The sequence below is a fragment of the Delphinus delphis genome, chromosome 1, assembly GCF_949987515.2.
Source record: "Delphinus delphis chromosome 1, mDelDel1.2, whole genome shotgun sequence".
Lineage (NCBI taxonomy): Eukaryota > Metazoa > Chordata > Mammalia > Artiodactyla > Delphinidae > Delphinus > Delphinus delphis.
The window spans coordinates 81,675,407-81,689,362 of record NC_082683.1 but is presented as its reverse complement, the minus strand read 5'-3'; the positions used below and the strand labels follow the sequence as shown (position 1 = coordinate 81,689,362).

General features: G+C 38.5%; 1 protein-coding gene across 3 annotated transcripts in view; it reads right to left on the bottom strand.

The window, feature by feature from the left end:
- FNBP1L (formin binding protein 1 like) overlaps window positions 1–10,039 on the bottom strand; it is a 120,086-nt gene extending 110,047 nt beyond the window's left edge. For all 3 annotated transcript variants that reach the window (XM_060025885.1, XM_060025866.1, XM_060025876.1), the window contains exon 1: window positions 9,791–10,039. In XM_060025885.1, the coding sequence (XP_059881868.1) occupies window positions 9,791–9,814 (24 nt within the window). In that variant the 5' untranslated portion in view covers window positions 9,815–10,039. The remainder of the gene's footprint in view (window positions 1–9,790) is intronic.
- Between the last annotated feature and the right edge of the window lie 3,917 nt (window positions 10,040–13,956).

Genomic DNA, 13,956 nt, shown 5'->3' with positions numbered 1-13,956 from the left:
TTGCATTCCTATAGACTAATGATGAAAAACCCGAAAGAGAAATTAAGGAAACACTCCCATTTACCACTGCAACAAAAAGAATAAAATACCTAGGAATAAACCAACCTAGGGAGACGACCTGTATGCAGTAACTATAAAACACTGATGAAAGAAATTAAAGATGATACCAACAGATGAAGAGATATACCATGTTCTTGGATTGGAAGAATCAATATTGTGAAAATGACTATACTACCTAAAGCAATCTACAGATTCAATGCAATCCCTATCAAATTACCAATGGCATTTTTTACAGAACTAGAACAAAAAATCTTAAAATTTGTATGGATATACAAAAGACCCCGAATAGCCAAAGCAGTCTTGAGGGGAAAAAACTGAGCTGGAGGAATCAGACTCCCTGTCTTCAGACTATACTAAAAAGCTACAGTGATCAAGACAATATGGTACTGGCACAGAAACAGAAACATAGATCAGTGGAACAAGATAGAAAGCCCAGAGGTAAAAACACGCACCTATGGTCAACTAATCTATGACAAAGGAGGCAAGGATATACAATGGAGGAAAGACAGTCTCTTCAATAAGTGGTGCTGGGAAAACCAGACAGCTACATGTAAAACAATGAAATGAGAACACTCCTTAACACCATACACAAAAATCAACTCAAAATGGATTAGAGACCTAAATATAAGACCAGACACTATAAAATTCTTAAAGGAAAACATTGGAAGAACACTCTTTGATATTAATCATAGCAAGATCCTTTTTGACCCACTTCCTAGAGAAATTGAAATAAAAACAAAAATAAACATATGGGACCTAATGAAACTTCAAAGCTTTTGCACAGCAAAAGAAACCATAAACAAGACGAAAAGACAACACTCAGAATGGGAGAATATATTTGCAAATGAATCAAGGGACAAAGGATTAATCTCCAAAATATATAAACAGCTCAGGCAGCTCAATATTAAAAAAACAAATAACCCAATCCAAAAATGGGCAGAAGACCTAAATAGACATTTCTCCAAAGAAGACATACAGATGTCCAAGAAGCACATGAAAAGCTGCTCAACATCACTAATTATTTGAGAAATACAAATCAAAAGTTCAATGAGGTATCACCTCACACCAGTTAGAATGTTCTTCATCAGAAAATCTACAAACAACAAATGCTGGAGAGGGTGTGGAGAAAAGGGAACCCTCTTGCACTGTTGGTGGGAATGTAAATTGATACAGTCACTATGGAGAACAGTATGGAGATTCCTTTAAAAACTAAAAATAGAATTACCATATGATCCAGCAATCCCACTACTGGGCATATACCCAAAGAAAACTACAATTCAGAAAGACACAGGCACCCCAATGTTTACTGCAGCACTATTCACAATAGCCAGGTCATGGAAGCAACCTAAATGCCCATGGACAGATGAATGGATAAAGAAGATGTGGTACATATATACAATGGAATATTACTCAGCCATAAAAAGGAACGAAATGGGGTCATTTGTTGAGACATGGATGGATCTAGAGACTGTCATACAGAGTGAAGTAAGTCAGAAAGAGAAAAACAAATATCATATATTAACGCATATATGTGGAACCTAGAAAAATGGTACAGATGAACCGGTTTGCAGGGCAGAAATTGAGACACAGATGTAGAGAACAAAGTATGAACACCTGGGGGGAAAGCCGTGGGGGGGTGGGGGCGGGGGGGTGATGAATTGGGCGATTGGGATTGACATGTATACACTGATGTGTATAAAACTGATGACTAATAAGAACCTGCTGTATAAAAAAAAAGTGATCAAATGTATTCTATTGGAAAGAAGCAAAAATACACCATATTTACTGTCTAAATTATATAATAATTTAATGATAAAAACAAAAGGCGGGGGGAGTTCCCTGGTGGTCTAGTGGCTAGGATTCAGTGCTTTCACTGCCGTGGCCCAGGTTCAATCCCTGGTCAGGGAACTGAGATCCCACAAGCTGCACGGCATGGCCAAAGGAAAAAAAAAAAAGTATGTTCAGAAAACAAACAAAAAGCAGCTCTTAGAAATTAAAAATATAATAGCAAAACCGAAAAATCAGCGTAAGAATTTCCAGTTTCCAGTAGTGTTGGGCTAGATTATTTGGATCAACTATCACTATTCCACTGGATAAGAACTTTTAAATATGGATAAAATATATTCCAAAAAGTTTAAAGCACCAAAAAACAAGCCAAGACAATAAGGAATTACAAAGTCACAAGTGAAGTAAAAATGAGAATCCAGAAAGGGAGAAAAGCATATACCACCTATTTTTGCCCTGAGGATATTTTGGATTTTTTGTTTTGATAACATTGCAAGAGCTATGGGGACAAAAACAAAATCCAACAACCACAGGAGGGAATTTCAAGCCCTAAACTTGTTTTAAGGTGGTCCCAGACTAGGAGTGACCCCAGGCACATGGCAGAAGAAAATACAAATCCTACATATACAATGAAACACTACAAACTAACCACAGAAGGATGATTCTCAAAGGGATCATATTAAATGGAAGAAGTCAGATGAAGTACATACCATATTATCATTTGTGTGAGGTTAAAAAAACCTACAAAACTAATCAATGGCAATGCAACTCAGAATAGTGATTGATTGCCTTTGGGGGATATTTACTGGGGATGGCATAAGAGAGACTTCCATATCTTGCTCTTGGTTGGGAGTGACATGAATGAGTGCATTTATTTTATTTTTTCAAATCTTAACGTACATATAAAAACTGTACACTTTAATGTATGAATGTTATAATTTAATGAAGCTTTTATTTTAAATGTTATAATTTAATGAAGCTTTTATTTTAAAAGCTTTTTATTTTAAAATTTTAGAAAATTTTCAAATTAAATAAGTTAACAAATACTAATTATATTCAGCTTTCGCAAATAGTAAAGGATGTTAATTTAGTTCATGGTCTAAGTCTAGAAGATGATTCAAAAGTAATGGTTGCTATTTACCATAGCATTTTCAATGATTTTGATTTTTATAATTTATAATGGAAAAAAATCTCAACTAGCCACCATTAACATTTTTTTTATCTTTTTTTAGTTATTTCTGAGATATACATTTTAAAGTAATAACTAAAATATGACTTATAACATTATACCAGAACATACAAGATTTTTAGAAATTTCATGTAATGTCTGAAACATTTATATTAACATATTTCCATTAAAATAACCCAATGAAAGTTTAGTATTAGTTGTGTTTTTGTTTGTTTTTTTATACTGCAGGTTCTTATTAGTCATCAATTTTATACACATCAGTGTATACATGTCAATCCCAATCGCCCAATTCATCACACCACCATCCCCACCCCACAGCTGTTTTCCCCCCTTGGTGTCCATACTTTTGTTCTCTACATCTGTGTCTCAACTTCTGCCCTGCAAACCGGTTCATCCGTTAACATTTTTCAAAAATCTCTCAGAATCACCGTAACTTTTGTGCTCTCTGAAAAATCAATCTTTTATGTTTTCCCAATTCATTAAGTCTCAGACCATTTACATTTATATCATTTATACATGACAACCCGAATGTCAAAGCATATAACAACACTGTTTTCATTTTTAGAATCCAAAGGGCCACAAAATAGGCTATAAATAAGATAATCATTTGTACTCAAATAATTTAAGGAGATGAGAACTCAACACCTAAATAAATTGAGAAAAATTTCATATGAAAAGACAGAAGTAATTAAATTTCAGATTATAAAAAGGATCCCTAAGATTAAAGAAAGGTATGAGACATACATGTTGGGGAAAAAAACATTAAAATAACCTTAGTTTTCAAAACATAGTTTGATGATAGAGTTCTAACAATTCATTGATTCCCTCATTCAACAAATATTTCACTGCTTATTATATGCCTATTCCTTTTCTACAAATTAGGAATACAACAGGGATACAAAAGGAATAAAACAGATGACTTTATGCTCTAGAAACAACAAAATAATGGTGTGCCAAAAACAGGAAAATCTGATTCTATACATTTGTGTTTTTTCAACATGTAACAAATATATACTAATATTTCACATATTTCACAAGGTATTGTTAAAAGTCTGATGATTAGTTCTCGATCAAGAACTTAAGAAAGGGCTTCCCTGGTGGCACAGTGGTTGAGAGTCCACCTGCCGATGCAGGGGACACAGGTTCGTGCCCCGGTCCGGGAAGATCCCACATACTGCGGAGCGGCTGGGCCCGTAAGCCATGACCGCTGAGCCTGCGCGTCCGGAGCCTGTGATCCACAACGGGAGAGGCCACAACAGTGAGAGGCCCACATACCGCAAAAAAAAAAAAAAAAAAAAAAAAAAGAACTTAAAAAATTGCTAATATATGGAAAAAGTTTTTGCTTCCTATAAAACAAAACCTTTACATAATATTTTCCTACTAGTTTTTAATACGCACATGACTATGTTCCCCAAAAAAGAATTTTTTGTTTTTTGCTATTGAGATGAAAATGCTTAAAGTTGAAGATTATTAAATAAGATACCACTGGTAGGTGCACATAGAAGATGTTCCATAATTACAAACCATTATTATTCTCTTGTCCTATTTCCTGACTGCAAACAGGAGCTGATAAGGAAAAGTAAGCAAAACAGGCTTTTAAGTTTCTAGCCAAACCTGTATTTTATAGATTGGGGGAAGAAGAGAGTGCATTTTTTAAGATAAAAGGCAGGGAAGAGAAGTAGAAATGAGTGGTTTAAAGAATTAGCGATGAAGAGGAGATACTGGTTACAGGCAGCTCTCCAGCTTCCACCTTATTATCGTCAGGGCAAAATGGTGGCATAAATGGGTGTCTTGATTGCCTGTCACCCTCCTTAACTAGTAACAACAATATCTGTAATACAGTGTTGAACACAACAATTTCTACCCAAAAAAAAGGATGTAAGATATAAATATTTATACCATTACTATTTTCCAAAGATTTGAATATATAAGAAATAAATATAAGGTGGTAGTCCCATAAGAAAGATAATATCCAGAATGTGTACTCTGGAAGGAAGAAGGGGTGGGAAGGAACTGGTCAACAAAGGATATTCTGAACAGTGATATCAATGTAAGGGAATATTCTAGAGTTAGGAAAGTAATATCACCTCAAAATGACTCTAAGATTTTTCACAGCAGGTCTGACATTATAAGCCTTAATAAATCTTACCATACATCACACAGTGCTTCCCCATAATAGACACTCAATAATTATTTCATTTTTTAAACCAAATTCCTACACTAGTTTCATGGCCTTTGAAAAAAACAATTCAACTCACATGATAAGGGGTTCTCTTTGTCGAACTCCTCTAGATAAGCACCTTCTAAAAAAATCTTAAGTAAAACTAAGATTTGGTCTAACCACTACAGATTACAATGGGACCAAATTCCTTTGTTCTAGAAAAATCTACATGTGGCCTAAGATTTCATCAGCTATTTGGGGTTTTTTCCCCCCTTCAGTTTTATTGAGATATAACTGGCATGCAGCACTGTATAAGTTTAAGGTACAGCACAATGATTTGACTTAACATGCATCATAAAATGATTACCACAATAAGTTCAGTGAATATCCATCATCTCATACAAATACAAAATTAAAGAACTAAAAAACCTTTTTCTCCTTTGGGATGAGAATTCTTAGGATCCACTCTCTTAACAACTTTCATATATAACATACAACAGTGTTAACTGTATTTACCACCTTGTACATTACATCCCCAGTACTTACTTATAACTGGAAGTTTATACCTTTGGGCTGTCTTCATCTATTTCCCCCTCCTCCCTACCCTCCCCCGACGACAAATCTAATCTCGCCATGAGCTTGTTTTTGAAGTATAACTGACCTACAACACTGTTAGTTCCTGTTACACAACATAGTGATTCGATATTTCTAAACATTTCAAAATGATCACCATGGCAAGATGAGTTACCATTCATTGGCTATTGTGGCAGTCACATCATCAGCCTATCAGGTAAACTCACAACAACTACCTTTAGAGGTCAGTTCTTCCCCAATCTGTAAAAGTTGTTAACCAAAATACTAAAACTTAACTTCATCATTTTGGCTTCAGATTGTTAAAACCTTCTTGAATTGTTAACTAGACCACTAATTTATCATCACCTACGAAGGCCTTCAGAACCATAAAAACTTCCTCAAGGATGCAATTATTAATCAGTAATCAATACTCTGGGTAATGCAATGAACTACTAATTCAATTGGGCGAAACATGTAGGATCAGCAATAGGCACTGTATTAGAGAAAACAAAAAGATTAACCCAGTCCCTACACTCAAGGACTCAAAAAGTCTAGTACATTTACAATATAAGTGTTAAAATAGAAGTGCTACATAGAGAAAAAAGATAAAGAAGCATTAAATTAAAGGGTTAAGACTAGGAGTGTAAAATAAAGAATCCACTGAATCTATCATGCAATGCACACTTTTCAGTTTCTTCCAAAAAGATATCATGAGCTTTGTCAAATGCACCTAGCTAAAAAGTATGATGAAAATAGCAATGACTTTTAAATTATACACTCTGAAAACTAAGGACCAAAAATCATAGACCAGGAAACTAAGGCATAAAAAAGGTTTATATGTTTCCTATAAATTAAGTCAGACATTTGAACCTACTTCCTAATTTCCAGACTAGTCCCCTCATTTCCCGGCGGGGGTAAGGGAGGGGAATTTTTTAATAAATCATGATTTGAATGTGATGTGCTCAGCCATTTTCTTTCCTATCTATACACTCGCAGTCCATACATACACTGATTTTTTTTTCCATTGAACTTTAACTGGCTCCTCAAAAAACTAAAAGCCTATCTCCTAATAAATAAAACTTACTGACTAAACATAGGACTTCTCCAATCTCTAATTTCCTTATTTGTAAAAAGAGCTAATAATTACAAAATCTATGCTTTGCAAAATCATTAATTCATATTTAGACTTCTTAATCCAACCATTCTTCCTATGGTAATAAAGAATTCAACACAATAAACAATGCATCCTGAAGAAATGAAGACACTGTCATCTCTTTGCATTATATTACCCAGAACTGAGTCTCTAGCATATATTCACTACTTTGCTTAAATGCTCATTCGGACACAAGAAATCCCTTAAAGCACAGTTCAAATTTATTACCAGTTGATTCATATCCCCTCACAACTACACAAACAAAAGTCTGACACAACCAATTTAGCCTATCACTATCAGTTCTGTCCCCCAGAGTCACTATTAGAGTGGTTTTAATTTTTTTACTTTATTCTCAAGTTTAACATAAGACAGATAGCAATAAATGCCAATGAGTATTATAAGAAATAAACTTAAGTTTGAGTGCATAACTGCATTTTATCATAATTTTTTTTGTAACATGTTATCAATAAAGTTTAACTCTGGGACAGTAAGGTGATCCTACACATGAAAATAATATAAGAACTGGTTTCTAAATTCAAATTTTCAAGATAATTTTCCCAACCTCAAATTTCTCAATGGCAAGAGCACAGTTCAGGTGTCTGTTACAATCTGCTGGAAACACAATATCCTTTTTCAAAACTGAGATTAGTAAAAAATAGGAAATCTAGTCAAATTTTTCTAAGGTCTCTTCTGGTCCCAACAATAGTCCTCTCTACACCAACTTCTACTTATGTAAGGTGTAAGCATCCAACTGATATTAGCTGATTCCACATTATTTAATTCCTAATAAATGTTTCCCTCAAATCCTCAAACCACTAAAAAAAATTTAAAACATGGAGATATATTAAGTTTTACGAGAAAAATTAATTTTAAAATTTTTCATAATTTTCAAAAGGATACGAAACAATTTTTAGTTAGAACAGAAATTCCCATCTCTTCTATGGTTTACCTTTTTAAATTGCTGAAAAACTACTCAAATGCTGAACGTAAATAACCAAACTACAGGAGATGGGTAATTGCTTCTGATTGTATTATATTCTTAAATTAAAATTTTTTAAAGCTTTAAAAATCACATTTTAGTCTTCACTAAAATATTTTGTTCCTCCTTAAAACTGCTTTTCTACAGTGTGATACAAAGCAATTTTTTCCGATCTAAATTAAGAGTTACACCTAAATAATATTCCTCCACTGTTTTATTATTTGTACTTTTTAAAAGTATTCTGCTTATATTTTTGCTCCCTCTGAAACATGGATCATACAAGTATGTAAAAATAAAAATATTTTCTAATTATAAAAATGGAAAATGAAATATATCCATCTCCTTTAATTAGGAAATACTATAATCAATTAGAGAATGTACTAAATCAAAGGGAAGAGATCAATAATGCCTGAGAATCTAACCAAAGTAAAAGATTAAAGCTCACATAATTTACTATACAATCCCCCCCAATACAAGAACAATTAATGCTATCTAAGAACGTAATGGAGAGGCTCCTAGATATTTTCTCTTGGGTGGTGTGTTTACAGACTGGGCAAACACTTGTCCAGAACGCTGCAGATTCCTGGGCTTGCTAAGGAGGTGTTCAACTAGACGAACTCTAAAGTCTCTTTCAATTCTAAGATTCCCAATCTGTGAATAAAATGTGAAAAACAACATAAAACACTGTGCCCAATGAAGGCTGATCAATTAACCGATATGCCTTCACTGCCACCCTAACTGTATGCCTGGAGACGAAAAAGTTCTTTCTCCTCTTTTCTCTGCAGTGATTTCACGAGATCCTGGTTAACAAAAGGCACGGAAAACATACACAGGTGGGATAAAAAGAGGAGTGGCTGAAATGAGGCGGCTCTCGGGACAGCGCCCCCAGCTCCCCGTCCCTCGGCAGCACCTGAGAAATCACTGCCCTCCACACCTCCACCCTTCTGTGGAGGCGTCGCGAGAGAATTCTCCGACCTATTACAGTCCACCCGCACCTGGCCAGAGACCAGTCATTGTCTGGAGCCTTCAGCGCCCAAGACAAGCAAGGAGAAAAGAGAAAGAAAAGCGGGAGAAGGAGTGAGAATAATGGACAACGGAAAGGGAAGTAAAGCAATCGGGAAGCCATACGCTCCTTTTGGCAAAATTGGCTTCCCCATCGATCACTCAATTTAATTCAGATCCCAAATGCCAACCCCCGGCCCAAGGCAGCAGCCAAGGGTGGCCCAGCCGGAGTCCCCGAAGCTACCCCGGTCAGAGAACGGAGACAAGGAGAGGGAAATGGGCGTGTGGGTTGGGCCTGGCTGGCCGGAGGCCGGGCTCGGAACAAAGCCTCCCGGCTCCCCCTACCTGGGGCGAGGGCGGCGGGCGGTGCCTCGCGGCTCCCCGCGTCGCCCCAGCCCGGCGACGCCCTCGCCCCGGGGACCCTTGCCAGGGCGAGGGGCCGCGGCGAGCCCCCTCCCCGCCCGCTAACAGCGCCCCTTCGGGACAATGGGCCCCCTCCCCCGCCTACGGGAGGGGAGATACAAAGGCAGAGAAGCGCGGCCCGGCACGGAGCCAGGCGTCCGGAAAGTGAAGGCGGAGGAGGGAGAGGGGACAGGAGAGGATGGCGGCGGACGCGGCAGCCCGCGGGCCGCTCCCCCAGCCGTCCAAGCCTCTGCCCTCAGCCCCACCGCCGCGGCAACGACGGGAGCGCGGACCAGCAGCCTCTCAAGTCCCGGCCGAGAGGGAAGAAGGGTCTGCACACAAAGAGGAGCGGGACCCCCACCCTCCGCCAACACCAGCGCCGGGGATGGCCCGACGCGCTCTGGCCGCCAACGGCCAGCGGCGCCTGCCCAGCCCGAGCCCCTCCGGGGCCGGGGTTCGCACTGGGCGCCCCTCTCCCGGACTCACCCAAAGCTCCGTGCCCCAGCTCATGGCGGAACTCGAGGCGACTCGAGCCGTCTGGCTGCCCCGCTGTCCGTCCGTCTGTCGGCTCTGCAGTCAGTCTGTCCGACCTCCCACTGGCGGGCTCGCGGCTCAGCTGCTCAGCCTCCGAAGGTGCCGCCACCGCCGGTTTCCCCAGTGAGGGAGAAAGACGCGACTGTAGAAGCCGCCGACGCCGCGTCCCCGCCTCCCGAAGCCTGCGGGGAGGGGGCCCGGACTGCGGGGAGGCGGGACGCGGAGAGGGGAGGGGGCTGGGCGCGATGCACCCTGGGATTGGGGCGGACCCGCTCTCGCCTGGCGGAGGTTGGTAGGGTCCGCTCGCCGAAGGGTTTCGGCTCTTCCCTCGCGTCCAGTCTCTTGCTTCTCATACCTCCTGGCTCGGACTATCCCACCGCCGCCGTCATTCGAATATCTGCCTCCAAGAAGGAAAGGGAGGGAAGGAAAAGTCGCCCACAGCCCTTCTCTACCCTGAGCCCCTTAAATGAGGCAACTCCTTCCTGCCTCTTGCCTCCTCCACTTGGGAGAAACCCAGATAAAGAAACCTCATCCAAATCCTTGGGTTTAGATTGTGAAGAGTTGTAGTCTATTTATAAGAAAAAAAAGTCTTAATGGTTAAAGTGATCTTGGGAATCACCGAAACGTGTAGAGCGTCAAAGGAGAAGGCAACTTGCCCGATTCTGTTTTTAACAAAACATTTTAATTTTGTAAGTCCTGTCAGGAAATCATAAAATGAGGCAGATCTTTCGGCATTCATTTGGGAATGTTGCCATGACAGGAGATGAAAAACATGCACAAATGTGACCCGAGCTGTCACCTAAAGGGAAAGGAGAACTGAGCTTGCCCCCTTTCTGGAATGGGCACCTCGTGCGTGGAGGTGTTGGATGGGAGGCAGATTCCTAACCGGTAGTGCAAAGAGCCTCTTCCGAACTTCAGATATCTCTCACTCAGAATATCGGAACCTTGGATGCAGGTCCACCATTTCCTTTTTTCTCTGTGGAGTTACTTCCTGGCCTCTCTGAATAATCATTAACTGCAGTCGGCAAGTTTGACTTGTTGCTATTAAGACATCAAGTACGCTTAGCAACTCCCTAACCTATGCTTGAGCGTTAATTGCTTGTCTCCGAAACACCACACACACATACACACACACAGAGTTCAGTCCAGTTACTAGTAGTAAAGTACTCCTCAGTGTGTCTTGACAGCTGTGTCTTAAGTTCTCCCAACCGGCTAGTCAGCATTCGAAACTCCCCCCCATTATAGGGCCTGCTCAGGTGCCCCAATCTCTTCCGCTTTAATCCTTGTCCCTGCCTAGCTGTACTTCCTCTTGGCCTTGAGGCAAATATCCTGAGCCCTCCTGACCTTCCAGCCACGACTCTTGCTAAATTGTTTGCTGCAGTTCTGAGTCCAGCTCCAGGATACAAATACCTCTTCCAAGTGGGTTGTCACCAATATTTAAATGCTCATGTGCTATGCACTGAAAAGGCTGTTAAGCATTGACTAAACACTTTCTCTTTCCAACATTTTTCTATTTCCTTCAAGGTTATTTATGTCACCTTATACTACTATCTACCTCTCCTACCCCTTTAAAAAAAATTGTGCTTTCCATTTCAAAGTAAAATAATCTACCATTCACAGTAAAGATTATCCTCAACCATACTGTTTACACAATTCCCCAATTGAACATAAAGTTTTATCTCCTAGATGAGCATTTTCTTCTTCCAAAATTTCTGAACAGAACTCCACACTTAGAACAATTAATTTCTCTTCAAAAAGTTAGGTTTGGGGGCATCAAATTCAGAAAAAAATTCTGTTAGTCTACATTGTCATAAATTTAAATATAATTAATATAAGCAACTTAAATTGAGAATCCCCAAATAATTATTTAACTTACAAAATTCTTTCATGATACTGAAATTCACTATTTACTTCAACAAACTCTTTAAGCAAAACTTATTAAAAGTGGAAACTATCACAAAAAATATATATGTTTTGTGTTATATTTTGTTATGAAAATAATGAAGATCAATCAGATTTCAGAGTGTTCCTTTTCATAACAAATCTCTAAAATAGTATAGGGGCATTTTAGCTAACAAACATCAGAGGTGTTTTCCACACACATATATAGTCACATACACAAATATATATTATCAGCATGGCAGTTTATAAGGCTGCTGATTTTTAACATAATCAGAATACATTGGGTACTAAATTATTTTTGTATATAAGATTTATTCTTTATGGACCCATGACAAGGTATTTTGTGAGCAGTTCAAACACATCATTTTTATCTCTAAAAAAGGTAAAACATAACTTTTAGCATCTTGAAAGCAAAATCTCTTTGGTATAACAGCAATCTATTATTAATACATTCCAGATACTACCCCCAAATCATATTTTGCATCAAGTGATAAAATTCTGTCCAACCAATTATCTTGTATCTTTTTGCTACTTGACCTATTTTGGCAATCCATCACCACATAGTTTCTGTTTCAAATTATATATTTTATAAGGTAATCAACACTAAGAAGGAATCGAGGAAATAATATTCTTCTAACTTTCTCTATATATTTTTACAATGGAGCCACTATACCAAGTAAACTTGAAGGAGCTCAAATTACACAAGCTTATTGCAATTTTAAAAAGTATTATACTGTCTTTTTATTAATTATGAAAAATAACTTTCATTTAATGCATTTTATCCTCAGGCATATACTTGAACTCTACTCCATGATAAGCCATTAAAGTGTTGCATTTTCTTTTGCCTATTTTTATCATGTATTAATTCAAATGTAAGCCCTTTTTATAATTCTTTATGTAATAAATATTTAGCTAATGCTCTTTTCAGTTTCAATTTTTCCTGGCATGAAAGACATACAGATGGCCAACAGGCACATGAAAAGGTGTTCAACATCGTTAATCATCAGAAAATGCAAATTAAAGCCATAGTGAAATATCATCTCACATCTGTCAGAATGGCTATCATCAAAAAGAACACAAATAACAGATGTTGGTGAGGATGTGGAGAAAAGGGAACCCTCACACACTGTTAGTGGGAATGTAAATTGGTGCAGCTACTGTGGGAAACAGTATGGAGGTTTCTCAAAAAAATAAAACTAGGGCTTCCCTGGTGGCACAGTGGTTGGGAATCTGCCAGTGCAGGGGTTGGGAATCTGCCAGTGCAGGGGACATGGGTTCGAGCACTGGTCCAGGAAGATCCCACATGCCGTGGAGCAACTAAGCCCATGCACCACAGCTACTGAGCCTGTGCTCTAAAGCCCACGAGCCACAACTACTGAGCCATGTGCCACAACTACTGAAGGCTGCGCGCCTAGAGCCTGTGCTCCACAACAAGAGGAGCCACTGCAATGAGAAGGCTGCGCACCACAGCAAAGAGTAGCCCCTGCTCGCCACGACTAGAGAAAGCCTATGCGCAGCAACAAAGACCCAACGCAGCCAAAAAGAAATAAATTTAAAAAAAAAAAAACTAAAAATAGAACTAACAGATGACCCAGCAATTCCACTCCTGGGTAAATATCCAAAAAAAACAAAAACACTAATTTGAAAAGATACATGCACTCCAATGTTCATAGCAGATATAGATACAGATAAACATATACATATATATATATATATATATATATACACATATATATGTCACAATGGAATACTACTCAGCCATAAAAAAATACTGAAATTTTGCCATTTGCAACAACACGGATGGCCTTGGAGGGTACTGTGTTAAGTGAAGTAAGTCAGACAGAGAGAGACAAATTCTGTTTTATCACTTATATGTGGAATCTGAAAAGTAAAACAAACTAGTGAATATTACAAAAAAGAAACAGACTTACAGATATAGAAAACTAGTGGTTACCAGTGGAGAGAGGGAAAGGGAGAGGAGCAAGGTAGGGGTAGGGGATTAAGAGGTAAAAACTACTATGTATAAAATAAATAAGCTACAAGGATATATAGTACAGCATAGAAAATATAACCAATATTTATAGTAAGTATAAATGGAATGTAACCTTTAAAAATTGTGAATCACAATGTCATACACCTGAAACTTATGTAATATTGCACATCAAGTATACCTCAATAAAAAAATTCCTGGCATGAATTTCCTTATTAAGTCAAAT